Source organism: Lagenorhynchus albirostris, chromosome 19 (assembly GCF_949774975.1).
Source record: "Lagenorhynchus albirostris chromosome 19, mLagAlb1.1, whole genome shotgun sequence".
NCBI lineage: Eukaryota > Metazoa > Chordata > Mammalia > Artiodactyla > Delphinidae > Lagenorhynchus > Lagenorhynchus albirostris.
In genome coordinates, this window is record NC_083113.1 from 14,068,035 (window position 1) to 14,095,495 (window position 27,461).

At 49.4% G+C, this 27,461-nt stretch overlaps 1 protein-coding gene across 7 annotated transcripts in view; it reads right to left on the minus strand.

Moving 5' to 3' along the window:
* Positions 1 to 27,461, minus strand: part of SAMD4B (sterile alpha motif domain containing 4B) — a 37,313-nt gene that overhangs the window by 4,081 nt on the left and 5,771 nt on the right. For 3 of the 7 annotated variants that reach the window (XM_060131062.1, XM_060131065.1, XM_060131064.1), the window contains exons 2-12: positions 26,917 to 27,232; positions 19,616 to 20,018; positions 9,922 to 10,392; positions 5,153 to 5,392; positions 4,470 to 4,579; positions 4,224 to 4,310; positions 3,144 to 3,486; positions 1,951 to 2,036; positions 1,332 to 1,450; positions 548 to 746; positions 235 to 358 (exon numbers count right to left, since the gene is read on the minus strand). In XM_060131062.1, the coding sequence (XP_059987045.1) occupies positions 235 to 358; positions 548 to 746; positions 1,332 to 1,450; positions 1,951 to 2,036; positions 3,144 to 3,486; positions 4,224 to 4,310; positions 4,470 to 4,579; positions 5,153 to 5,392; positions 9,922 to 10,392; positions 19,616 to 20,018; positions 26,917 to 26,919 (2,185 nt within the window). In that variant the 5' untranslated portion in view covers positions 26,920 to 27,232. Of the gene's footprint in view, positions 1 to 234; positions 359 to 547; positions 747 to 1,331; positions 1,451 to 1,950; positions 2,037 to 3,143; positions 3,487 to 4,223; positions 4,311 to 4,469; positions 4,580 to 5,152; positions 5,393 to 9,921; positions 10,393 to 19,615; positions 20,019 to 20,869; positions 20,891 to 21,274; positions 21,332 to 26,916; positions 27,233 to 27,461 lie in introns of those variants that run through there. The other 4 variants (XM_060131066.1, XM_060131067.1, XM_060131069.1 and 1 more) reach the window with 4 other exon arrangements.

Consider the following 27,461-nt stretch of genomic DNA (forward strand, 5'->3'; position numbering starts at 1 on the left):
AAGATGGGGACAGAGACCAGTATGAACAGTAAGATTATGACACAGGGAGGGAGAGAGATAGAGATTGGGGGGGGTGGGAATGAGGAGTGAGAGAAGATGACAGGGAGGGGGAGAAAGACAGAAAGACAGAGAGACAGAACACATGCAAGGGATAGTGTGTACAAGACCCAGAAGAGAAAAGAAAGGCCAGCTAAGCGTGCTGTTGAGGCCGAGTTGTAAGGGTGGGCACTGTACCTGGAGGGAACATGAGAATGGCCTGGGGGGACGAGTGGACCGGGAGCGAGTGGGTCCGTTGCACAGAGCTGCGGCTCTGGCTGGGCATGCTGTTGCTGCCTCCAGGGTTGGCGAACCACAGGTTCTGCATGTGGCATGGGAGAGAGAAAGCAGTGGGTGAGCGGGGAAGAGGCCCAGACCCAGAAGTGGTGGAGCTGGCAGAGTCGTCCCCTCCCCTCTACGCTGGGCCCAGACACAGAGATATGGACACATATCTCAGGCACCACCACCCCAACCCCAGAAGTGCCAGGTCCTTTGCTTCCAGCTGGCTCACCTGTCGGCCCTGGCCCCCAAGGCTGGGGCTGGTGAGGGCATGTCGAGGGGAGATGCCCCCAATGCCCGAGGGGCTCAGAAGGCCCATTCTGCCAGGCGGAAGGGCCCGGGGAGGCATTGGGAACTGCCGCTGGGTCCGCCGGGCCACCCCCATCCCCACAGAGCCAGCTATGGGGAGTGAGTTGGAGCCGAATGCCCAGCTGTGAGAGAGCAGAAGGCAGGGTGTCAGTTTAGGTGGATGGGGCCCATCTGTTCACCTCTTCCTCACCGCCCCCGCCCCCCGGCAGCCCCCATGGGTAGACAGAACACAGATCTGCTCTGAGCAGGGATTCCCTGTCCAAGGCCCTGCTCTGTACATTGTCTCCTCCTGCCCCAAGGGTACTCCCAGGATGGAGACGGGGAGTGTACGAAGGTTTCCTCAAGTCCACTCAAAGTAGTTCTTCTAACTTCAATTCTCAAGCACAATATTTCTGCTGTTTGTTTGGAGTGAGAAGGGACTTCAGAGTCCTCTGCACACAGGTGAGGAGAACAAGGGACAGGCAAGGGGCCAGCTATGGGGACATGTGCTGGTCTTGCCAGCTCAGCACTCTATTCTAATGGAAAATCAGGGACCACCTGATTTTCTTATGGCAAAGTCCTCACTGGGTGACTTACATAAAGACACCCAGTTACTGAATGAGTATAACAGGATTCACAGCCCAGAATGCAATCACCCCTCTAGGCACTACCTGTCAACCAATGAGGGCCTAGGGAGGGAAGTCCCTGTGCCCTGGCCGCCCGCCTACCCTTTCTGCTGCCGGTAGTTCTGCATCTCTAGTGCGGCTTTGCGCGGGAAGGTCCGGAGGAGCTTCAGCACTTGCTGTTTCCAGGACAGCAGCCGTTTCTTCTGCGTTTCCGTGAAAGCCTAGAATTAGGGGGGTGAAAGGGGTGTGTGTGCTTCTTTCACATTTGCCTTCCATCCATTTGCTCAAATATTTATCAACTGCCTGTGCTGGTCAAAGCTGGGACACAGAGGTGACCTGTGCTCACGGAGCTTACAGTTTAGTTGGGGAGAAGATACACACGCATTCATAAGTGATAAATGCTGTGAGGGAGAAGCACAGGAGGCACAAGAAACCTGATGTTATGAGGGGCTGGTCAAGGCATCCCTGAGATACAGACGTATCAACTGAGATCTGAGGGGCCAGCAGACGGGAGGGGGACTTACTCCCCAGAGGATTATGTACTAAGGCTCTAAGAATGAGTGCTCAGGGGCATCCACTGAACCCAACACTGGGAAGGATGAGGGCTGGAGAGGTGGGCACGTGCCAGTCAGGCAGGGCCCTATTGGTTATATAAGGAATGTTGGTCCTGAGAGTGATGGGGCAGCCTTTCCCTTCTTGGGACCCCTAGAGAAGGCCTCACCTCATGAGTCAGGCACTTTTCGATGAGCTGGAGGTAACTGGTGATGTTCTCCTCGTCTGGTCGGGACACCAGCAGCTGGGTGCACACTTGGGGACATGGGAGAGTGCAGGAGGTTAGCTACCAGCATGCCCTCTGCCATGTTCCAGCTTCCCTGGCCCAGCTGGGTGGCACAGAAGGTGGGTCAGGAAACTCATGCTGGATGAGTACTAGCTATGTGCCAAGCACTGTACCTGGCTTATCACGAGGATATATAAAGTGCCCAGCATAGTGCCTGGCATAAAGCAGATGTGAAGTAAATGATACCTTTTCTCCTTTTTAAGTCTTGCAACAGTCTCATCAATGTAGGCATTTTTAGCCTGAGGCTTAGAGAGGTTGAGTCACTTGTCCCAGGCCACTCAGCTAAAAGAACTTAGACCTGGGACTTCCCTGGTGGTGCAGTAGTTAAGAACCCGCCTGCCAATGCAGGGGACACGGGTTCGAGCCCTGGTCCGGGAAAATCCCACACGCCACGGAGCAACTAAGCCCGTGAGCCACAACTACCGAGCCTGCGCTCTAGAGCCCACGCGCCACAACTACTGGAGCCCGCGCACCTAGAGCCCGTGCTCTGCAACAAGAGAAGCCACTGTAACGAGAAGCCCGCACACTGAAATGGAAGAGTAGCCACCGCTTGCCACAACTAGAGAAAGCCTGTGCGCAGCAATGAAGACCCAATGCAGCCAAAAGTAAATAAATAAATTTATATATATAAAAAAGAAAACAAACTTATTAAAAAAAAAAGAAACAACTTAAACCCAAGTGTAAAGTTGCCTACACTGTGCTGCCTTAGGAAAAGGTGAGCCCATTAAGAGCTTCACCATACCCATCCTGTGGACTTCAGTCCCCTCTGAAAGAACCAACGGATTCGCCTTATCTGTTCACTCCTTACTGTATGCAGTTTCCACTGACACAACGTCCCATCTTCTGCTCAGGCTGGAGACACTTTGAGGGTAAGGGCTGTCTCCCACCATCAGCCTGGATGCACCTGAGGGCAGGGGCCCTGTCATCTCAGTCTTAGCCACTCTCTGTAGTGCTCTAAACCCCAGAGTGCTTTGAAAAGTTTTGCTTCCATCATTTAAACTGGATTTGACCTTTGATGCCTGGGTTCACTTGGCACCCTGCCCCAGAATTTCCTGCTGGGCCCTGGGTGGTCTCACCTTTGCCCATCACCCGTGTAAACTGACTGGGGATGTCTCCATCAGCGACGGGAGCCGGGGCTGGCTCACTGCCATCAGTGGGAGCTGGAGCTGGTGGAGGGGGGTAGCCCTCTGCAGCTGGAGGGTCCTTGGCCTCACTGCCCTTGTCTGTGCCAGGGTGAGCCAGGGGAGGCTCCGCACCTGGCAGCGGCGGCTCCCCCCGGCCCCCGTCCTTGGCAGTAGAGGTGGTGGCGGTGGCGGCAGCCACAGTGGCCTGAAGGACACTGTAGGCCTTGATGGGGGTGATGATGATCTGCTGCAGCTCCTGCAGAGCGTTTCGCAGATTCCCGCCTTCCAGCACATCCTGAGTGGGGAAGACACAGCCTGGGTCACATGCCAACCCCCAGAGCTACGTAGAATGACTATACATGTGGGGTCAAACAGTCCTTGCAGAGAGCTGGTGGGACCCTGGGTTCCAGCACACAGAGAAGGCAGGTAAGGGCACTGCCAGAGCATACACACACACACACATGCACAAACACACACATTTGTACATACACAGTCCCTGTTCCCCCCTCAAGGTAGAGTCCCACGGAGCTTAGAAGGTGGGGCCTCAGGGTCCCACCGAGGATAGAACCAGATTCAGACCCAGAGATCTGGACTAAGACACCGAAGGGGGCAAAAACCAGAAGGTAAGTGGCAGGGAAAGGGAAAAAGGGATGCAAATCAAGGCAGATGTGTAAGGAGAGTGAGCGGATAAGAAACAACCAACTGGAAAGAGAGATCATGCACACAGGGGAGACATTCCGCTCTATCAGAAAGAGCTGCTAGAAATGGAAAAGTGAAATGGAAGAGGGGCTGAGTCAACAAACAGGATTCTGGAGACACAGGCCAGGACAGACAGGGAGGAGAGCCTCTTAGCTTAGCCACAGCAAGTGAACCCTGCGATCCGACCTGCACTTGGTCCTTGGACCCTGGTTCCCTAGGGCTGGGGAGGTCCCGAGGTGGGGGCCACATGGGCAACAAGGCTGACCCAGAGACTTCAGCCACTAGCACCACCGGGTAGCCAGTTGGCCTTGGATGGGGATAGCAGGTCCTCACCTTCTCCAGGGATTTGAGGACACTCTGCCTCTCGCGCAGCTTCTGGATGCTCAGGGCTATCTTGTGGCGGGCACCTTTGGTGACATTCTGCGGTAGGGCAGAAGGGGAGAGGAAGCTGGAAATGGGAGGCTGAGGTACTGAAGGTGCCCCAACAAGGCCCAAAGAGGCAGAGGAGGCTTGGGCTGCAAGGGTAATGTCAAAATGGTACTGCCCCCAACCCCGCCCCGATGGTCCCCTCGGCTTTACCTGAGACTCCAAGTGCTGCTCAGTCAGTGTCATCATCTCCTCATAGCTCATCTGTGAGAAGAGGGCCGCGTACTTGTGCAAGCGGAGGCTCTTAAGCCACGAGGGCACATCTGTGGAAAAGAAGGGAGGGCCTAAGATCAGGAATCTGGCCCTGGTGACAGATGTGGGGAAGGACCAGGCATAAATCATAGGCAGCCTTAAAAGCTGTAGAAAATTGGAAGGAGGTAGGGAGAAGCCAAGGGTCCATAAGCTACCTTCTTCTGTCCAGCCAGACCCTTCCAGGTGGCCTTCCCTGGTCAGAACACCCGATCCTCCTGAGTTGCTGGGTTGGATGTGTACTAGGATGACCTCTGATGTCTTTAAAAGTATTCCTGGAACCTCTATTCCATCAGTTACCTCTGTGTCCTGGCTTCCTTGTCAGACTGGTGTGCCTGAGGGCAGGGGCTTTCCCCCCATCAGACTGGGACCTGTGGGGGTCCCTCTGCCCAGTCTTAAGCCCTAAGGGCAGGGCCTGTCCACTCTCCTCAGACCTGTCCCCTTCTCGGGGATGGAGTGGGGGAGAGGAAGAATTGGGTGGGGAGGGACAGGACAGGTGGGGTGGCAGCTACAAGCTCTCTTCTGTCCTTGTAAGTTCTGCGGAAGCCTCTTGAGGAGGGTCCTAGTGTTACTCTCCCACATTGTACCTTTCATGCCACTGCCGTCCTCCTGAAAAGTGTTCCGGCTGGAGCCCTGCTCCTCCGTCTGCTCGCTGCCAGAGGAGGCCACGCTGCTCTGGGGCGAGAGGGGTGCGTGGTCGGGCGTGTTGAAAGCAGCCCGGGCCCCAAGCTCCTCTGGACTCGGCCACTCACCAGGGGCCTGGGGGCTCGTGGGGATGAGCGACATGGAGCGCTTCAGCGGGCTGGGGTGGATTTGGCAGGGGAGACCTGGCCAGAGGGGGAGAGAGGCAAGAGGTCAGGCTTGGGGATCTGACCACAGGAGACCGTGTCCCCCTGGTCAGTGCCATGGACGGCAGCTCAGCCCTGGAATTCAACAAGAGGAAGGGACCCTGGGGTCTGAGGGGAACCACCTACCAGGTACTGCTGGTTCCCTCACTCTTCCACCCCCCAATCCATCAGCAAGCTCTCAGCCACTTCTCTGAACCGCTCCACTTCCTCTGCTAGCACCCTGGGCCAAGTCACTGGCGTCCCTAGCTGGAATTACTGTCACAACCTCCTCACCGGTTTCTTGCCTTCATCCTTGCCCCCTACAGTCTAATCAACTCACAACAGCCACACTGATCCTTCTTAAAAATGCAAATCTGACCCAGTCAGTCCCCGATTAAATCTTACCTGTAGTTTCCCTTTGCACTGAGAATAAAATTCAAACTCCTCCCCTGACACCTACAAGGCCCTGCAGCATCTGGGCCCTGCTCACCTCTGACTTCTCATGACTCGCCCCTTTGGTTCAAGCCCTTCTAGCCTTTGCCGCACACCCGCCCCAATTTGTTCCTGGAACGGTCAGGCTTGTTCCAGCCTCAGGACTTCTGTGCTTGCTCGCTCTTCTTGTTCTCCTGATCTTAGCAGTTGGCTCCCCCAGGTCTCATCTCAAACAATCACCTCTTCTGAGGCCTTCCCTGAACCCTCAGTCAGCAGTAGCTGTCCCCCACCAACCCCCTATCATATCACTCTGCCTTATCTTTTTTTTTTTTTTGGCGGTACTCGGGCCTCTCACTGTTGTGGCCTCTCCCGTTGCGGAGCACAGGCTCTGGACGCGCAGGCTCCGCGGCATGTAGGATCCTCCCGGACCGGGGCACGAACCCCTGTCCCCTGCATCGGCAGGCGGACTCTCAACCACTGTGCCACCAGGGAAGCCCCGCTGCCTTATCTTTCTTACAGCACCTATCACAGCTTAAAATGACCTTATCTAGTTATTTGTTCACTTGCTTATTAACTGTACGCCCCTCCTACAAGACCTGTGACAGCAGGGCCCTGTCCTGTCTTAAACATCATTGTATCCTCAGTAATTACAATGGGGCCTCGACTAGAGGAGGTTCTTCACAACTACTTGCAAAGTAAGTGAATGAAGTACATAAACTGCTTCCTCAACATCTCTGTTATTGGGCTTCACCACCTCCCAAAGATTTTTCCTATACTGAGCCCAAATCAGGGTGAATCCAGGCCCTCATCCACAGGATGTTTCACATCCTCCATCCATCCCATTCCTGAGGTGAGAAAAAGGATCCAACTTGATTTTTAACCATTCTAAGGACAGGGCAGGTTCCCATGAGCTTCCAGACCTTTACAAGTGCTATTCCCTCCCCCTAGCTCACCGCTCGTCCACCCTTATCTGCCAGCCACTTCAGCCTTCACTCCTGGCTCAAGTGTTCCCTCTTCTGTGACTCCTTCCTCTGTGTTCCCTGGGCCCCTGTGCTACCTCAAGTCCAGCACTTACTGCCCCCTTCACTAGCCTGCCTCACACTGGACTCTGGGCTTCTATAGGATGGCTGCAAGCCTGCCCAATCATTTCTGTACCTCCAGGTCAGGGCAAGATACACAGGAATTTTCAAAGTTTCACTAAGTCCAAAAGGAGGGCACCCACCATCCTAAGGGTGCTAAGGGGGCCTCTGAGCTTGACACAGGAAATCTAGAAGTATCCCAAGTCAAAAAAAGAAAAGGAAACAAAGCCAAAAGCCTCACCCTGGGTAGGTGAGAACATCAAGGCCTGGGGAACTGAAGTCCTTTGCCCCAATTCCCACAAAGAGTTGGGAGGCAGAGACAGAAGAACCCCAGCCTTGTTTCTGATGGAAAGGCTGGGATTCCTGCCAGTGCTACACTGACACCCAGCCTCAGAAGGACAACCAGCCTGGTACAGGTCCCCAAAGCACCTTCCCTCATCTGTGACAGTTATCTATGATCCTAGCCAGGAAGTCACCTGAGGAAGAGGGCAGCGCATTGATCCCACCCACTAAGGCTAGCCTCCTCCCCCTATCTGTGACTTCTGGGGTTCTCTGCAAGGGGCTCCTCCAAGCCTCTGGACTCCTAGAAGATGTCACCCTCTGGGCCCTGGGGGGGCTGGGTAACCCTTAACACAGGCCTTTTTTTTTTGCCTGTCTTGGTGTTCCTGGCTTCCTCCTTCCTCCCTTCTCAACCAAGAAGCGGGAAGGCGAGGCTGAGAGGGCTGGAAATTATCCTCATTGGAACGATTGTGCAGTTCCTGAGGAGCCCTTTTTGGACCCACACTGGGGTGGAGGCTGGCCACAGCATGAGAACCATAAAAACAGGAATGCCGGCCAGACATCCAGGGCCTCACACTCTCCAAGAAGCCCTGGTCTGTCCTTGGCAGCACCCCAAACCCACCCTGCCTGCCCTTACAGGCCAATCCTTGCTCCCCACTCAAAAATAGTTTAATGGCTTCCTGTTTCCTGAAACTGCTTGAAATTGAAATTGAAAAGCTTCATCCTAGCCTTCAAGGCCCCCTCTGAATGTGGCCCTAACATACTGAGATCTGAGAGTCAAGACAGACCTGCGTTCAAATTCTGGCTCTGCCATCTATTAACTTCATGATCCTGAGCAAGTCACTTCATCTTCCCCCTCTGTCTCCACTTCCATGTGAAGTCTCTGGCACAGGGTAAACATGAATATTTGCTACTGCTATTACTCATTTAAATCCTCACACTTCTCCATCCTAGCCAGACCTGTCTGCATACTGTCCCCTCCAATCTGACACCCCTATACCTTCAATTCATGCTGTGCCCTGTACCTGGAATGCCCAATTCCTCTTCTGGTTCAAATCCCCTATTCAACATTGTTCCAGCTTGGTCCTCTAAAGCTGCTGTCCCCATCGTGGGGAGGAAGGACTGTATGGGCACCCTGCATGGGTGACCCCTCCCCTTGATGAGCATCTTCGGGAGGGTCACTTTTAGGTGGGGGCAGTGTAGCACAGGAACAAAGAATATAAGCTGAGGAGCCAGACTGCCTCGATTGAAATTCTGGCTACATCACCTTGGGCAAGTGACTCCTCTGTGCCTCAGCCAATGAATTTATAAGTATAAACTTCTCAGAACAGCTCTTGGCAAAGACTAAACACTGAATATATTTTAGCTAGAATTACGATTATTAATATACCCTCCCAACATGGACCCAGAAACTGTCATGCTCTGAGACTAGAAAACAAGGTCCAAGACACCTTGGGTTGCTAGAGTTCCCGGAAGTACCCTTCTACCCCTCTATCTTCCCTGATTCTTGCCAGCATCTTGGAAGGAGGCAGGTGACCAGGATATCCATATTCAGCTGGGGAAGAAAGAGGCTCAGGGGTAACTGATATGTAACAGGTGCCACACAGCTGGGCAATGAAGACCCAGGGTTCACCCCACCCACTGGCACAGGTAACATTTCACTGCCACCCTCTCCTGGCCTGCTTTACCCAGTGCCTGCAAAAAGGGGCCGGCCACCTTGAGGTTAAATTTGGAAACTTCTTGCTTTGAGTCAGGTCCTGTCACCTCATCAATCCTTGGAAACGCCATTCTCCCTTATACTGTTCAACTAATATTTCAAAAACTCACTGGAATACCAGCTCCTCCCGCTGACCCCAGCCTCTGCGGGTGCTTGCTAAGAAGCCACTTAGTTGAAGGATGGCACAGTGGTCAGATGCAAGCTCTGGTATCAGACTGCCTGGGTCTAAACCCTGGCCAGTTCCACCACTTGTTCTGTGACCTTGAATACAAGACTTCGTCTCTTTGAGTCTCAGTGCCTTCATCTGCAGAATGGGGCTAATGATATTGTTGTGATGAGGATTAAACGAGATCATGCCTGAAAAGTGCCTATAAAAAAGTACCTAGCACAGTCAATGCTCAACAATGTTACCTACTATTACTAATGCCTTGCAGCATGAGTTACACCTAATATGAACAGGCTTACAAACATACATTTCTCAGAAATGAGTCTGTAGGCTGGAGCCAGATACAAAAATCCAGAATGTCTGGGCTGGAAGGGACCTCAAATTATGATGGTCTATAACTGAAGTCAGGCAGTTATCACACATGCCCGAAGTGGGATGGTAGGGGCAGAGGCCGACTGGGACACATGTGCAGGGTCAGAAGGTGGTGACCAATATTCAACTCCATCTTACGGTTGCCACCAGGAATACAGGCCTTGAGTTGCCAGATCTTTTGACTTTTCAAGAGAAGCTGAAAATTCAGATTTTTAGGAGAAAATTCCCAATTCCTTACATCATCAAATTTATTTAAAAACATAACAAAACAAAAACCGAAGTTTTGTTGAGTTTGAGCTCAATAAAACATGTCTGCAGGTCAGAAATGGCTCTGGGAATGCCAGTTCACAACCTCTGCACTGTCTCATAAAGCTGAGGCCCAGAGAGGTTATGTGACTTGCCCAGGGACACAGCGCGAGTGAAGAGAGAGCCCGGTCCGACCCTTTTCAAGTAGGCATGGCCTCCCGGACTCCCACCTCCTCACCTGCGTTTGCGTTGCTCCCAATACTGTTGATGGCTGGCGGCACTGAGCTGGGTGGGTGGAAGGGCACGTGTCCATTTTCCCGGGGTGGCTTGTCCTGCCAGCCTGGTCCTGCCTCCCCAGGGCCCAGCTCTGCAGGGCCACCCCACTCATCCGAGCCCTGGCGTGAGTGGTAGGTGGGCTCAGGCCGGGTGCGGAAGCCGCTAGCTAGCCGCTCTTCCAAGTGACTCAGCCAGAGGGCCAGCGCATTGCGGTCCTCCAGAGTGGTGGCCGGGTGGATGAGGGCATAGGAGAGCAGCTGGCGGCTCTCCTCGATGAAGGCATTGCTCTCAATCGAGTAGGCCAGCACTTTCTGCAGCAGCCTCATGTACTCCGACTTGGCCTCTGTGTTGCCTGGCTGAAGCAGGGGTAGGTGGGACAGCAGGAGGGACACCACCTTCTCTTTGGACTCCTGCTGCCACTGGCTGACGATGGCTGCAGAGGGGACAAGAGGGAATGTCAGGGGAGCCAGGGTGGGGGACTCCCATAAAACCAGGAGAGGTGCCTATAGCCTGCTCCCTCAGCTCCAATCTCATTTCCCTTCTCCTTTCATGACTCCGACCTTGTCCCTCATACAGGTGATATCTAACACACTCAGCCTGCTTCCAGAGTAATTTTTTTTCTGGTTCCATCACTCCCACTCTCAGAAACCTGCTTTGACTCCTAATAAGCCAAACTTGCTACTTTGGAATCTGAGCCCCTCCTGCTGCCCCCAGGCCTGCTCTTCTTGCTGTATCCCGACTCTTTATCTTCATGGCCTGTACCTGCTTTCCCCTGACTATCAAAACACCCTCTTTCCTGACTTGGAGGACAATGGAATACAGTGGTTAAAAGCTTGGGCTCAGGAATTCCCTAGCAGTCCAGTGGTTAGGACTCCACACCTCCACTGCAGGGGGCACAGGTTCAATCCCTGGTCTGGAAACTAAGATCTCACATGCCATATGGCTTGGCCAAACAAAACAAAACAAAACAAAACAAAAAAACCTTGGGCTCTGGAATCAGATGGTCTGGACTCCCCAACTCACTAGCTGGACCTCTGTCACTTGAACCTCACAGAGCACTGATTTCCTCACCTGAAAAATTCTGAAGATAATTACAGTACCCAATTCACAGTGTTGCTCTGAGATTCAAGAAGCTAAGAAAGAATGGAAAGTGGCCTGGCATATAGAACATAGTTAATAAATGCTTACTGTTGCTTTTTAAACTGGACTCAGCCTCTAGATTCTCCCCTTCCAATTCATCCCATACACCCAGATGGAGTGATCTTCCTAAAGCACACCAGGATATCATGTTCCTGACCAGGAGCTTATAATGGCAACCAGCACCAATGGACTCAAGCTCAAGAGCTCCTAGCCCAACATCACCTTCATTTGCAGGGCACTCCCCCACCTCCTATTCCTCCAGATAAAAACTTGGTTTAGGATATCCCCATCCTCCCTGGGGCTCTCTCCATGCCATATTCATCCAAGCTTCCATACTCAGGCTGAGATTCAACGCTTTAGCCTGCAACAGTCTCCTTCCTCCTATCCAAATTCTACTTCTTTTAGGGATTGCCTACACCTGCCCTTCTCCAGGAAGCCTTCTGTGGCTACTCCATGCCCTGGTGATCTGGTGATGTCTCCTTCCCATCCCATCGTCTGAGGGCCTGTCTGTCCTGTGAAGATGAGTGAGGCTTCCTCTCTCTACCCAGAAGTGAGCACCCCAAGAATAAGGCCCCAAGCTAGCCACATAAAGGAGGCCTCGGTACTCCCTGGTGGTCCAGTGGGTAAAACTCCACGCTCCCAATGCAGGGGGCCCGGGTTCGATCCCTGGTCGGGGAACTAGATCCCACATGCATGCCGCAACTAAGGGCCTGGATGCTGCAACTAAAGGTTCCTCATGCCGCAACTAAGACCCGACACAGCATGAATGAATGAATGAATAAATAAATAAATATTTAAAAAAAAAAGGAGGTCTCAGGAAGGAACTGTTACAGGACTGACTGTCCTCCTTGAAAACCTTGTTACCACTTCCATGACTAGCTCAATGGAGTGGAGGATGGCAGGTAATGCTGATGGGGCAAGGGAAAGGGACAAAGTATACCAATACTTGAGAAAAGAGACAATGATCAAAGACTGGGACCAACTCTGCCCTCACTCTTGGGCAACTGAGCTCATATCTATAGCCACGGTAATGATTTTCAAACACCTAACAAGGAAGTTCTGAGAGTTGAGTTACTGGGATATTGGTGAGGTCTTGGAAAGGGACAAAGGAGCTGGTTCTAACCAAACAGAGCTAGGACCCCAGAGGGGCGGGTGATGAAAAAGAACAGGCAGTGATGTGGCTTATGTCCCTCCTCTCCTACTTACTGATGTAAATGTGATCACCTCACTGAGCTCTACTTTCTCTGTCCATAAAGTGGGGCTCACAATCATTCCTACCTGGCATGGTTGCTATGAATTGAGACCAAAGCACAAAGGAAGGCACAAAGTAAGTCCTCAGTAAACATCAGCTGTCATTTCTAACACCATGGTTATTATAACTTACAGGGGCTCCCTCCTTTTGAATACCCACAGAGATTCTCAAGGCATAAGCCAACTGCCGGACCAGGAAACAGAGAGGCTGGGAATGGGCATGTATAGAAGGAGGGCCTCAGAATTCTAGCCATCTGGATTTCAAGTGAGCCCTGATCTGGATCCCTCTGCCTCTGATGGTGTCTCAACCCAATTTCCTTAAGGCTTAATATTCCAAGGACCTCTGGTCTCCTTTGGCCACACTACAGACCAGACACCTGGCCACTGGAAGCCTTGCATAAAAACCTGAGAAATACTTTTTTCACACATGTCTTTCCCTTAATGACCTGTCTGGAAATCTATGGCTTGGGAATTCACATAACTAATTCTTACATTTGTAGCTCTAAGAAAATGAAACACATCCACCTCTCAACTCCTGGCCATATAAGTGCACATTTTCTTGCCTGCGCCTCTCTGACCCAAGCTTCCTAGAGAACCCCTGTTAAAGTGTTCAAGGGTTCATCCATTTATTCAGAGTCATGTTATGCCCACAGTACTGGCCAAAACAGAACGAAGAGTAATACTACACAATAATAGTAATAATGGATATTTACTGACCATTTATTCTGAGCCAGACACATGCTAAGAACATGACTGTCTTTCATCCTCACCTCAACTCTTGTTTTAGCACCCCCATCTTGTAGATGAGAAAATACATTTGGGAAGGTGATGTCCAAGGTGACAGTGCCAAGATCTGAACCCAGGTCCCTCTGCCTCGAAAACTGGGAGGAACTTTTACCCACAACCCTCTACTATCTCTCCAATGCTGCCTATCTTCTTCTTCCCCCTGTCCCTGGCTTTCAAGATCCCTTTCAGGACCTGCCACACAAGGCTAGGAAACCTCATCCCCTCCATCCATCTTCTGAACTAGCTCCCCATGACCATGAAGCTATCTCTCAGGTCAGCTCCATATCTAAAGATCTTTCCAAGGTGGGATAAGCCTTCCTGACTTCAGGGAGTCTTCATCTTTTGAGCTCTCCCACCTCCATCTGGCACTGGATCACATGGGAAGGACCTCCCTGGTACTCCATTTTCCTGACTTAGTCCCTGAGTTTTTAGTTTTTGATGAGAAGGAAGAAGAAATATAGTGACTGAAGATTAGGGACAGAAAGTTAAGGACTTGCATCCCAGGTGTGGTACAGTTGCCTGGGCAATATGCCTCCTCCTCTGTAAAAGAGGGATTACAGGGCTGTTGAGAGGATTTAGGGAGACAATGAATATAAAGCACCTGACAGAGTCTGCCCATAGTAAGCACTCAGTATGTGACTCAATGATTGGTGTTTTTCTCCCTTCTCCTCCAGCAGAGTTGGCCTACCCCTTTAGCCCTACCCTGATGCTCTCAATCGCTGTTGTTCAGGCCTTGCAGGGTAGCCAGAGGCATCTGGGACAGAGAGAAGCCTTGTCTAGTCCCTCCCCCACCCCAGAGTACTGCCAGGGCTAAGGGACACAGCTTCTCCTCTGGTACTGCCAGGGGACATGACAGAAGAGCCCCAAGGGTTGGGCTCAATGAAGGACCTTGTTCTACTGCAGTGAAAGGGGAGAGTGGTTTTGGAAGAATGGAGGCTGACCCTAGGGAAATGTGTGTTCATGTGTCTGCACAGTGGTGAACTGGGAAGGGTGGGCCTCCCATGACTGGAAAGCATCAGAGAGAACTGGAACTGGTCCAAGGAATCTGCACAGCCTCAGGCCCCTTGGGGTGAGCCCAGCAGGGGCTGCAGATGATAGGTAGGGATGGAACTTCTAGTTTCCTGCCCAGGGCAGAAAAGTCTGGCCCAGAGTTGAGGCACAGCAGAGGCCCAATGAATACCTGCACAGCTGAACCCTGATGGTCCCCTGGAAGGTAGTGGTGTCTGTGTGTGTATAATGTGCCCTGTCTAGGATCCCTTGACCTCAGGTCTCTCTGTCTCATGTCCTAGCAGAGTATACTGAGTAAAGAGTACAAGTTCAACTGGCAAACTTGCCTGGATTCGAAATCTAGCTCTGCCTCTAAGACTAGGTCAACATAACTGTGGGCCAGTCCTTTAAACCTCTCTGAGCCTTGGTTTCCTCTTCTGTACAATGGGGGTAGTTAAAAGCCCCTACATCACAGGGTTATTGTAAAGATTCAATGAGACAATCGTGCAAAGCACCTGATCTGTGTTAAGTGCTCCATGCATTTCAACTATTATTGTCATTGCTGATGGTTGAAGATCTAAAGCCTACCTATTTCGGGGCTGGAGGGAGCAATTCACACAGGAGGGCACATCTGGTCTCCCCCTTCAGATTCCCCACAGAGGTGGGGAATTTCATGCAGTTATTTACCAAAAACAGACATGTCTCTGGTTCCTCTGAGCTAGAGGCACAACAAGCAATGATGAAATTCTGGAGGTGGGCGGATGGGGGAGGGCACTGGGGAATGCTGTGATGTCAATGACTGCTGTTCACCAAGCTGCAAACCTGGACTCCAGAAAGGATGAGGGAGACTGCATATGAGTGCTCTCCTTGGCCAGGTGACCAGAGCTAAGTAGGTCATGACCCTGGTTGCTGGCAAATCACAGGAGCCAAATATATCTTGGAGACTGCCATAAGAGCAAATCCATTTTTACATGCTGGGCTGTTGCAACAATCGTGGCAGCCTGAGGCACCAGCCAGAGGGGATGCGTTTTGGCTCCAAACATGCCCCTCTATGCTTCATCCCATCTCACACAAACATAGGGGAGGGCAAGGGGGTTCACATTTTTGTTTGATGAACTGTGTTAGTAGAGCTTGAAAGGGGAGGGTGGAGGCATTAGAGTTGAGCTTGGGTGACTCACTCACCCACAGCCCCTTCTTGACCTCGGTTTCCCCACCCAGATTCGATGAGCCAGAGAGGGCAGGGCTTAAACCTGCTGGATAGGGGGACTCTGACTCAGAGGACAGGCGGAGGCAAGAAATGCAGGAAATGTGGCCCAGGAAGCTATAGGACCAGGGAGGGAAGGAGATTTCAGCTTCCCCAGCCCCACCCTTCTGGTCCAAGTCAGCATGGGAAGTGGGGTGGGTTGCAGGATTACTGTAATAGCTCCAAGCAGGCAGAGAAGACAGCACTGAGAGAAGGAACAGGGATAATGACAAGGGGAAACCTGGGGCTTCTCCTTCCCTGTTCCAGAGACCCTTGGGTGTTCCTTTTCTGTTCCCAGGTTTTATCTCAGACTCTGCTTCCATGAAACCAATGCTGGCTGCCCGGGCTGGGGGACTTCCCTACACCCTCCTAGCTGCTTGAGATGAAGGGACACAGCCCAGACCAGAGCCTCTTCCATGCCCCTCTTCTCTCCACTCCCAGTAGGTCATGTGACAGTACCTTCACCATCTTCCTGGGCCCACCCAGAATCAAGTGTCAGCATCAAAACTAGTAGTTCTCCACTGGATGCACACAAGGGCCAAGTAGGGAGCTTAAAAAACACCAAAGTCTCTGGAGATAGGACCGAGGCCTCAGGTTCTTTTTATAAAGTGACTCTGACATGAAGCCAGCATTGGAATCCACTCACCGAGATTGAGCTCTCTGCATTCCCTGGCCCTTTCTGAGAAGGAGATGGGTGGGTAGGCAGCTCTGACCCAAACCTGAACCCAGGGTCTCCCTGGGAGAACTGAAGGAAGTAGCAGGATTGGATGGGTGGGACATGGAGTATAAACCCAGAAAAAGGCAGAGGATCTGCCTCACTGTTCGGCCCTCCTGGCCTGATGGGATCTGAAAAGCTGAAGAAGAGCTTCAGACCCTGTTATAGGCAACCCTTATCCAGAATTGGTAGACCAACTGAACTGAAGATTTGGTTTGTGGGGTAAGTGTGCATCTTGGTGGGAAGGAGGGACAGGTTTGCTGAGGGGCCCACCCCATAAAATACTAAGGGCTACTGATGTACTTGGAGAGTATCTAGAACAATCCCCGTACTGTCTAGTGAATCCTCAGGCCCAAGAGGGATGGGGCTGGCCCACGTCACAAAAGGTGTTAGTGGCAGAGCTTGATCTAGAACTCCTGGGTGTCCTGATTCCTATTCTCATGTCCCATGACAAATGAATCATCAGTAAAGCATCATCTCTCAAACTGCCTGGTCAGCAAGAGAACTTGGGTACCCACTACCAGGCCTATCCTCTCAGGACTCTGATTGAGTAGGTCTGGGTTAGGGGCCCAGAAATCTGGATTTTAGGTCACATTCTCCCCCATCAGGTGATTCTGATGATGCAAATTTGGGAAACACAGTGGGATGGGAAAGCCGTAATGAACAGAGGATGCAGAGCTCCTCCAAGCCCTCCAAAAGGATGCAGGCCTCCAAGCCCAGGAAGCAGCTCCTTCCTTCACAAATAAGGCAGGGCAGCTGCTCTACCTGAGGTTGGGAGGGAGACAGGAGACACAGTCTTGGAGTCCCCATGTCTATTAGGAAGAGGCCTTCAAGGCCCCACAGGATTTACCTCTGTGATCACTTCTCTCTCCAGTCATGCTCTGCTCTAATCCTGGCAGGCTTCCTGCTGACTCTGGAACACACCATGGCCCTCCCTCTCTTCCCTCATTTTAAGTTTTCCCTAACTCTCCATCCACCTAAGTACCAACTTGTTTTCCTCTCACCACCTGACATGGGGCTATGGTTAAAGACCTTGATTCATATATTCATTCACTAGTCAACTCATTCCACAGCAGTTCTCAAGGACAGGCATTAACCACAATATCTTAATGTAAACGGTCTGAGATGGGTCTCAGGCATAAAGTATACCATGGTATAAAGTGTACCATGTCTTTCAAGGGCAATGTGGTAACAACAAATATTTTAAACGTACATAACTTCAAACTAGCAGTCCCACAGAATTCTAGAAATTTATCCTAGAGATGCTTAAAGGGTACTCATTACAGCACTGCTTATAAGAGTAAGACAAAACATACCATGCAGTAGAGCCTACTGATCAAGAGGAAGAAATTTAAAGTCAAATTCCAGCTCCACCTCTGACCAGTTGTACAACCCAGGGCAAGCCACTAATCTCTGCAGACCTCAGTCTTGTTTGTAAATGGGGGAGTTAAAAGACCTTCCTTACAGAGCTGTTGTGAGGGTTACGAGTAATAAAGGTAGTAAAGCACTGCCTGATACACAGGTCAGGCTCTGTTACCTTACTATTCTTACAATCAAGCAGCCATTAACAACGAGGTATACACGTATGTGCTGAATAAGGAATGATCTTCAAGTAATACTGTTAAGTGAAAAAAGCAAATTGGTTAATATGTGCAATGTTCTTTGTGCTAAAACAATCAAAACAATGAAAAAGCTGGAGGGAGAACTTGTATGTGCTCATACATGCACAGAATATCTCATAAAACATACACAAATTGGGAACGTGGAAGTCTGGAAGGGGACCTCACTTTTTACCTTTCATATGGTTTGATTTTACCATAAATTTTGAAAACAAAAGCAAAAACTAAAAATGCTCTAATAAATAAACAGCAGTAAGCACGGGTGTGATTCTGATATACAGTCAGGATTGGCACCCAGTGCTCACCCAACTCCCTGCTCAGGATGGGGTGGTGGGGGTGTGTGACCAAGCTTCTTAAGACACTGGCCTGCCCCAAAGGAGCCCCCACTCTAGGGGCAGAGCCATACCACAACCCCAGAATGCTTGCCCTGGTGCTAGAGCAGAGGGGAACCCTCCCTGGCGGGGAGGATGGGAGGGCTGTGAAATAGCTGAGGTCTGGGCTTGCTGGAGCCAAGCTGGGTTCCTGCTGCCCACTGTCTGCGAGACAGGGACTTAAGCTGATGATTCCTGGCCTGAGGAACTGTCTTCCCCTACAGCCATGGTGCTTCTGTGAATTGTACATAAAAACTCAGAAATATGAAGGTGACTGCTGCTAAGACGGGTAGGCCTGAGAAGAGGAAGGAAGCAGCTCTGGGGGTCCCCAAATCCCAATCCTAGCAGCCCATGCTGATTTCCTCACCTATAAAATGGAGACAACAACATTACCTATCTCATGAGGTTGCTGTGTGGACTAAATGAGTTACTGACAATAAAAATAACAGTTAACATTTATTGAGTGTTTAGTACATGCCAGGCACTGTTCTCAGAGGGGTCGTAACTAACCTAGTAGCACAGTTATCATCTTGATTTTAAAGAAGAGGAAACCAAGGCTCAGATAGGTGAAGTTACTTGATTATACAGCAAGTGACACAACTGGGATTTAAACCTCGACAGTCTGACTCTAGAGCCACCAAAGAACAGTTTTCAAAGTTACTATACAAGTAAAACCAGTACTTGGCTTGTTGTAGGGACTCAATGTGAACTGTTATCCTGAGGAAGAACATGGGAAAGTTTGGACACATGCTACATGGGGTCCTGGGGTCCTCTCCCCAGCTAGCTTTCAGGTGCACATACTCCCCCCTTCTTTGGCCTCCATCACTCCCACCCATCACCTAGGTCAACACCTCTCCATCCAGCCTTGTGGAGGCCCAGAAGGCCAGAATGGCTTCAGCAGTGCCCCTTGAGATGGTTCTCTGGACTAACTCCTAGCTAGACCTGGGGCCTGAGGGAGAGGTTCTAGCAAAGCCTAGCTCACCCATCCCAATGTCAACTTCGTGGGACCAAGAGCACGTCTCTACTGAGTGTTCAGGAAACTGATACGGACTATATCTAAATTCAAAACTCTCTTGAAGCTGTTTATGCCTTAGGTGCAACCTACCTTTGAGGGGGTAAAGAACAGTATAAGATGACATGTGAATTTTGGAAGAGTTCTAAAATTTCCTCCTAGCTCTGACGTCCCGTAGCTTGAGAAATGAACTAATGCTCACCTTCCGTCCCCCTTTCATAGGTAATGACTTTAGTCTGTTCCTTTTAGCCACCCAGACCAGCCACCCTACATGATCCTTCCTCTGTTATGGGTAGTTTCTAGTTTGCACTGCACTCCCCCAGGAGCCCCCCATTCCATGTCTGAGGATTTCTGGCAACTAAGCCCCAGAAGAGCCATGATGATGACCTGGGAGGTCAGGGATTTCTCACCTACCAACAAGCCTAGAACCCACATTTCTTAGTGCCATTGCTGGGTAGGCCTCCTCAGACACCTGATATCTGTTCCCGTTCCAGGTCTCCCTCCTGCTGTGCACCCATCGCTGGAGACTCACCAGCACTGTTGGCCTCCGACTCCAGCAGGTGAATGTCATTGCAGTCCGCCAGTGAATGCTCCAGGCAGAGCTGTAGGAAGCGGGCCTGGGTGCGGGTGACCCGCTTCAGAAGTGACAGCAGGGCCACTGTCTGTTCACACTCATTCCAGCCCTTGAACCAGCCAGCGAGGATGCCCACCTGGTCTCGGAACATCATGGTGCCAGGCCTGGGGCCAGGGTGGGGGGGACGGCGGTGGCAAGGGCCAGCGCCGTCACATGGTCTCGGCTGCGGGCTCCTGTTACCTCTCCCCTGAGGGCCAGGGCTTGAGGATGTTCCCTGGCGTGGTGGCAATGGGTGGTGCAGGGAGGAGGACACCTGCTCACATCGGGGGAGGTCTTGGTCTAGCCACTCCTCTCCAGGCTCCTGGAAAAGGAAGCAAGGTCGTCAGAGAGAATGAAGGGGCTGGAACTGGCCTGGTGAGTGTGGGCTGAAGGGGTAAGGAGGTCTCATGCCTTCCTCTTTCAAGGTACCTACCCTGCTGAGCTCCTGGGAGAAAGATGAAGCTAACCAGATACTAAACCAACTCTCCCTCCAATCTCCAGATCCAGAGAAAAGGCTTGATTGGGACTCAGAGACCCAGACAAAGGAGAAGATGCTGCCCCTCAGGTCTGGCTGTCACAGGGCCAAAGGAAGTGGATTTAAAGCAGAGAGTAAGTTGGCAAGATATTCTAGATGGGAAATAGGAGACAATGCACACTGTGGCAAAATATCTGAATTAATGGAGACCTGGCCCCAGGTGACATGACTAAGCAGACATGTGATGCTGAGCACATGCCCTTTCCTTGCTGGTCTCTGGTCACCTCCTTCAGGGGGCTGGGCAGAGTGACTGCTCGCCTGCTAAAAGGATCCTATGGACTCTTTGTATTATTTCAAGCTAAGACCCACAAGGCTAGGATATAGGTGGGTGGTGACCCTGGTGGAGATCTCAGGTATGTGGATAGCTAACTGATCAGTAACTGGGTGCCTAAGCGTAGGGGCAGAGGTCCTTTTCAAAGATCTCCAACATGCTGGGGGGAATCTCATCTGTTCCAACCCAGCTCTCCTACTCTGATCTCTAAGATCCCACCTATCCCTGTTCTGAAGTGAATCTCTCCCTTCTTCTTCATTCCCTTGAAGGTTACTCCTGACCCAGGTCCTCTGGGTTGGGATGTCCCCTTGGCTCCCAGACATGGCAGCTTGTCACTCAGACTCCTAAGAGCCAAGAGGATACCAACCTGAGAAGGCGACACATCAGATGTTAAAAACTCCCAAGCAAGAAAGTGTCCAAATTCCTTTTGCAGGCAGGAACTACACAGGAGCTGTGTCAACTGGGCAGACAACAGGCCTATTCTTCAGTTGACTGGTTTCTGGACACTACTCTTAAGGCTTTTTCTAAGTGTCTCCTGCTCCAGGTCTCCACTCACATTTCCCCTCTGCCTCTCTTGCAACCAGTGCTCTTGGCTCCATCCCCAAACCATTTGGCTCCATCTCCCTCTGGCTGCCAAGAGGACTGAGAACTCCATACAAAGACCCATTGAACCTGCTGGGCTAGGTTTTAGGGAGCTATTGCCATCTCCCTGAATGTCTACGCTCCTGCTGAGGAGGGCTGTGAGGTACAACTGACAATGGCTGTGACTCACCTCAATAGATCCTCAGTGGGACAGTTGAACAGAGCAAACTGGTCTGGCTGTCAATCCCTTTGGATATAAGAAACAAGAGAAAGTGTGTGAGGGGGGGGAATGAAACCTTGCTCCCCCAGCTAAACAAGCCTCCCAGAAATCTTTTCAAAAGACATATCAAATGTTGCCTCCCTGGCTTAAAATCCTCCAATGACTTCCTACCGTATTTAAATAAAATGCCTACAGGGCTCCCTGCAAGACTCTGGTGGCCCCTCCACCCTCCCTGTGTACCAAGCTCTTGTTCACTTGGACACATCCATGGCTTCCCCCAGACCTATGCATGGCTGGCTTCTACTCGTCACTCAGGTCTCAGCTCAATGTCATTTCCTCAGAGAGATCTTCCCTGACCATCCAATCTAAGGAGTTTCTCTCTGTCACTCTATTAATGCTATTTCATTTATTCTATATAATTTGGCACCCTCAGATATCATCATATTTTTGTTTGTTGTTTCTCTCCTCCCAACAAATGCAAGCTATATAGTTGCGCAGTGCCCAGGACAGTGACTAGGACTTAGAAGGTGCTCAATATATATTTATTGAATGAATAAATGAAAGTGAGCATGGAAGCCACACTTGGGACTTCTACAGCCCCTGGGGAGAAGGTGATAGAAGGAATGGCCCAAAGGATGGTAAAGGGATTTGGAAACCTTGCCCTAAGAGAAAAATTTGAAGGCACTGGGGAAATTTCCCCTGGGGAAAAGAAGACTCAGGAAGAATGGCATAACTGACTTCAAATACCTGAAGGGGTAGCACACAGAAGAAGAATTAGATTTGTTTATTTACTCCAGAGGAGAAAAAGGGTAGATGGCTCTAAGTGAGAGGCACTTAGATATGGGAAATGTTGAAACTCAAGAAAATTCAGTTCTAGTCTTGCCCCAGCCACTCTGTCACTTTAATCTTTGAGCTAGTCTGCTTCCCTTCTCTAGAATGTGTGAGATAAGGAGCGAGACTGACATTTGTCAGACATGACAAATGTGTTTTACCTCACAGGCTAACTCCAATCGATTGGTAGTGGCTGCCCGGAACACTGCAGTGAGAAGGGTCCTGAAGAAATGAAGCAATGGCAATATCCATCACTGGAGAATGACTAATAAATTGGAGCACACCTCATATAAGGGGATGTTAGATAGTAATTAAAAATATGCTTGATCTTGATAGCAGCATACAAACAATATATTTAGATCTAAGTACAGTGTTTGATCTTTAACTACGAAGATGGAGGGATGTCCATAAATACATAGTAATATGTACAATCATGCCATTTTTGTAAAATGAAAAAAAAAGAGCCATATACAAAAGCCCTTATATATCTCATATGTCAATGTCTATGTATGTATGTAGAAAAATGTGCATGCTGTTCATATTGGTTACCTTAAGAGAAGGAGGAATTATTAACACTCTCTTTATATAACTTTGTACTATTTCACTAGTTGCAAATGAACATACATTACTTTTGTAATTTTTAAAGATAAATTTAATTAAAAAAAATTAAGGCTGCATTTTACTTTCTGGCTCAGTGAGAAAGAGTAATGTGATTGATTATCAATGTTTGCCCTGGATACGGGATGGATGAGTGGTAGCTCATGTGCCTGAAAAAAATCAGTTTCCCTTCCCAGCTCCAGCATTTTGTGGCTTTCAGTCCCAAGGAGACAGCAGCTGCCTCAACATAAGGAAGAATTTTAAAATAATGTATCTGTCCAAGAATGGAACTGGCTGCCATATGAGGAGGTAATAAGCTCCCTGGCTGCTGGAAGTGGTCAAGCAGAGGCTGGATGAATATCCCTTGGGAGTGGGAGGGATTCCTTCACTGGGTGGCAACTCATAAGATAGAAGGACATGTTACTATTTCAGAGGGAACAACTGTGATGGGAGGTTTGCTATGCCAACAGCGTTTACGGCAAAAAGATGACCAAATCCACAAACAGACCAAAGTTGTGCACACTCTTTCCTATAAACACTTTTACTGGGTTGTTACTTTTCCCAAGCAACAGCACTCTGCCCCCCAACAGCACTGTGCCCCCAAATAAACTGCTGACTGAACATTAATCTAGTTTCTTCCCCTGAGCCAAATGCTAGAAGCAAAGCCTTGGGACACAGCAGGATCTCAAACATGATGCTTACAAGGCCAGGTTTTGAATGGAGCAGGCTGGTGAGGACTACGGTGAGCTGGAAAGCACACACCCTGTCTAAAGGGAGAAGTTACTATTTAGCTCTAATCAACTGCTGCCATGTAGGAATTTGGGTCCAGTATTGTTAGATCTTAGATTATTATATACTTTTTTTAAAGAGGAGCCAGAAATCTGGATTTAAAAATAAAATCCCCCTATTTTTAAATGTTGGAAAATAATTCATATTAAAAGAGCAACAATGAACCACTATACAGAACAAACAAAGCCTGGGGCCTGCAGTCCTTAGACCAGATAGACACAAACTGTGATAAGACCAAAAGTCCGATAACTATCCCTCTCGAGGGCCTAGAGAAGGTCCTACACGTTTAAGCCACCCCACTGCTCAGGAAACATGATTGGCAGAGAGGATCTAGTGCCCAAGTATGGCTTGGACAGTCCTCAGGAAACACTGGGGCTTTAGGTAACAAACAGTCATGTTTAAGAATAAACTATTAGGGGAGGGACAAATTAGGAGTTTGGGATTAGCAGATACGAACTACTATATACAAAACAGATAAAACAACAAGGTCCTACTGTATAGCACAGGGAACTATATTATCTTGTAATAAACCCTAATGGAAAAGAATATGAAAAAGAATACACACACACACACACACTTAACTGATTCACTTTGCTGTACACCAGAAATTAACACAACATTGTAAATCAACTATACTTCAATAAAAATCATCCCTAAAGGAAGTGTTCCTATGTTTTGGACAGGAGAATGCTGGGTGTTTGGTCTGGATGGTTACTGGAGAGGAGAACTGCATGGCTTTCTTCCATCAAAAAGCCAGAGGCCCCCAGCTACCTCCTCTCCTGCGTGCTTGGCAACAGTGAGAAAGGAAGACCTGGCTTGGTGAGACTGGCCAGGGAAGAGGCATCAGCCCTGACTATTTGAAGACATCTTACTGTGGTAGCAAATTACTATGATACATTCTGGTGGATTTGTCTGCCAAACATCCATGCCCATCTTCTGGTACCAGGCCCCTAAATTCCCTTTGGAGAATTAACTGTCTTTCTTGGATCTAGGAGCATACATGGAGTAAAGCCTGGCCAAGGAAAGGCCTCCCTGGACTTTTGCTGGAAATATCGGGGAAAATAAGTTCTTGGTTAGGGTTGCTCAGATTATACAACATCTCCTGATATTCCTGGTTGCCACTTCTGCTACCTCACAGTGAGGGCCTACCTCAGAATGAAGCCAATACAGATGAAAGCAGAGTCAAAAGAGGGGAGAAAAAGAGAGACCTGTTCACATCATTTGAAGACCTGTCTCCAGTTAGCCTGAAGCCCCCCATCCCACCTCCCCATCCCAGACTTTTCAGTTACATGGTCCAATAAATTCCTTTTGTGTTGAGGTCAGTTTGAGCTGGGTTTCTACCACTTAAAGTTTCAACTTTAAGCCTTGACTGCTCCCATACAAGAGAATTCACCACTGCTCTAGTCTCCATCCTTATGTGACCAAAAATGACTCCCTGCCTTTGAGAAAAGACACTAGAGGGGAACCCCTATGGTAAAGTCTTTCAAATAGTCCAACAATATGGCTGCCATACTTGGTCTCTAAGAGACCAAGTAACCTTCTTGAGAAGCATCTTCTAACCCTGGAGGGTGGGAAATGGAGTCAAAAGTTGGCTAAGAGGTTCCAGGAAAAACTGTCCACTGGACTCTTTCTTTGGTCCCAGTGAAAAACAGCCCACATACAGGAGGCGCCTCTGGAGGTCAGTTCTCCTCATCCACAAGCAGCACTGTGGAGTGAGACCTGGCTGAACCAGAGCTCTCCTACTGATACCAACTTGCTGTGCTGACCTTTGGCAAGTACCTCAGTTTCTTCCTCAGTGAAGCTTGTTGTAAGAATGAAAGAATATATATAAAAACACCTAGCATGATGCTTCAAATGTCTTCACATCATATATTATTGTATCATGTGCCAGGCCTTATGCTAATAGCTTTCCATGGATGAGCTCATCTGATCTCAAAAACTATAACTACAAATATATATATGTATATAATAGTATTCTCATTTTACAGATGAAGACACTGAGACACAGAGGTCAAGCCACTTACCCAAGACTGCACACAGCTAAGCTGAGATTTTTAAGGCCAAGCAGTCTGCTTCTTCCTGCAAATAATGCTACAGCGTATTTATTTATATTTAATTATATAAACTTATAAATATATATATGTTTATAAATTTATACATATACATATATTTGTAAGTTTATATATTATATATTTATATATATTTATAAGTTCCCTTCCACTGCCTAGAAAGCTGGACCAAGCTGGACCAAAGCATACACCCTTTAACGCCAACATCTCTGGACAAATAACGGGAGGGTCCTATTAGCCTTCCCACCTAACCCTAGCCTTTCTACAGCATCCACATAGGCCTTGGAGGAGCTTGTTCATTTCATGAGTAAAGTAATAGGCTAGTTACCTAAGGTTAACTCACTATCCCAACTTGAGAAGAACAGGAGAATGTCAGAAGCCAAGGGACCCCAACTTCTCTCTTATGAAAACCAACCATTATTTTCAGAAACTCGTGAAATATGTATACAAAATATGCATATTACTGCCTCAGCCAAGAATGAGGCTCTTGTATGAATGGTCCTGGAGAAGGGAAGGAGAGGAGGGGAGAAGCCAGGCAGGGCCTCCTGGAAGATAACAGAGCCTGGGGAGCTCTGGGAAACCTGCATAATTTGGGGCAAATGATTTTACCTTGCAGTGTCTGTTTTCTCATCTGTAAAATGGGTTTAATAATAGTACCTACTCTCATAGTGTTGTGAGGCATAAATACCCTCACAGGCTTGTTACCTAGTATCATCATCCTGGATTCCTCTTTCTCTAATCCCATCATTAACTCCTGTTTTCTCAACATGGAACATGTATATCTGTATCTCCATTTTTACTACCACCACCATATTCAATTCATCATCCTTTCTCATCTGGACAAATGTATTGCCTCCTGCTTCCATTCTTGCCCGTTTTCCTTGCAGAAACCAGTGAATTTTCTTTACAAACAACCAAACAAACAAATCATGTCACTGTCTTGCTTTAAAAATCCTCTAATAGGGACTTCCCTGGTGGCACAGTGGTTAAGAATCTGCCTGCCAATGCAGCTGACACGGGTTCGATCCCTAGTCCGGGAAGATCCCACATGCCGCGGAGCAACTAAGCCCGTGTGTCACAACTACTGAGCCTGCACCCTGGAGCCTGCGAGCCACAACTACTGAAGCCTGTGAGCCTAGAGCCTGTGCTCCGCAACGAGAGAAGCCACTGCACGAGAAGCCCGCACACCGCAACGAAGAGTAGCCCCCACTCGCCGCAACTAGAGAAAGCCCGCGCGCAGCAACAGACCCAACGCAGCCAAAAAAAAAAAAAAAAAATCCTCTAATAGCTTCGCAATGCTCTTATGTGAAAATGTAAACTCCTTACCATAGCCCACAAGGCCCCACATGATCTGGCCTCTGTCAACCACTCCAAGCCCTTGCCCCTTCTGCTTCACTTATGCTTCAGCCACGAGCTCCTTGATGTTCCTTGAACACATCTCAGGGGTTTTGCACTGGCTGACCCCTCTACCCGAAATGTTCTTCCCCAGATCATCACATGGCTGGTTCCTTCTCATCAATCAGATCTGGGTTCATGTGTGCCCCAATCTTCCTCATCTCCCCAGTAGGAAGGAGTCTTTGGTCTGATATCGTCATCAAAAACTGTTTCTTCAAAGGCTGCAGCTCTTCCGGAAACACCTAGACTGTAAGATCCACGAGGGAAAGGAAGACTGTGGCTGTATTATTCACGGCTACATTTTCAATTCCTAGAATAGTACCTGGCACATAACAGACCCTCAGTAAGCATCTGTGAAAAATTTCCCCACCTTGCAGCAGTCCTTTCTCCACATGTAACTATGCTTAGATTAGAATGCCCAGCTCTTAGATCTTCCCACAACTGGTGCCTTCTCATCTTTCAGGTTATCAGGCTCA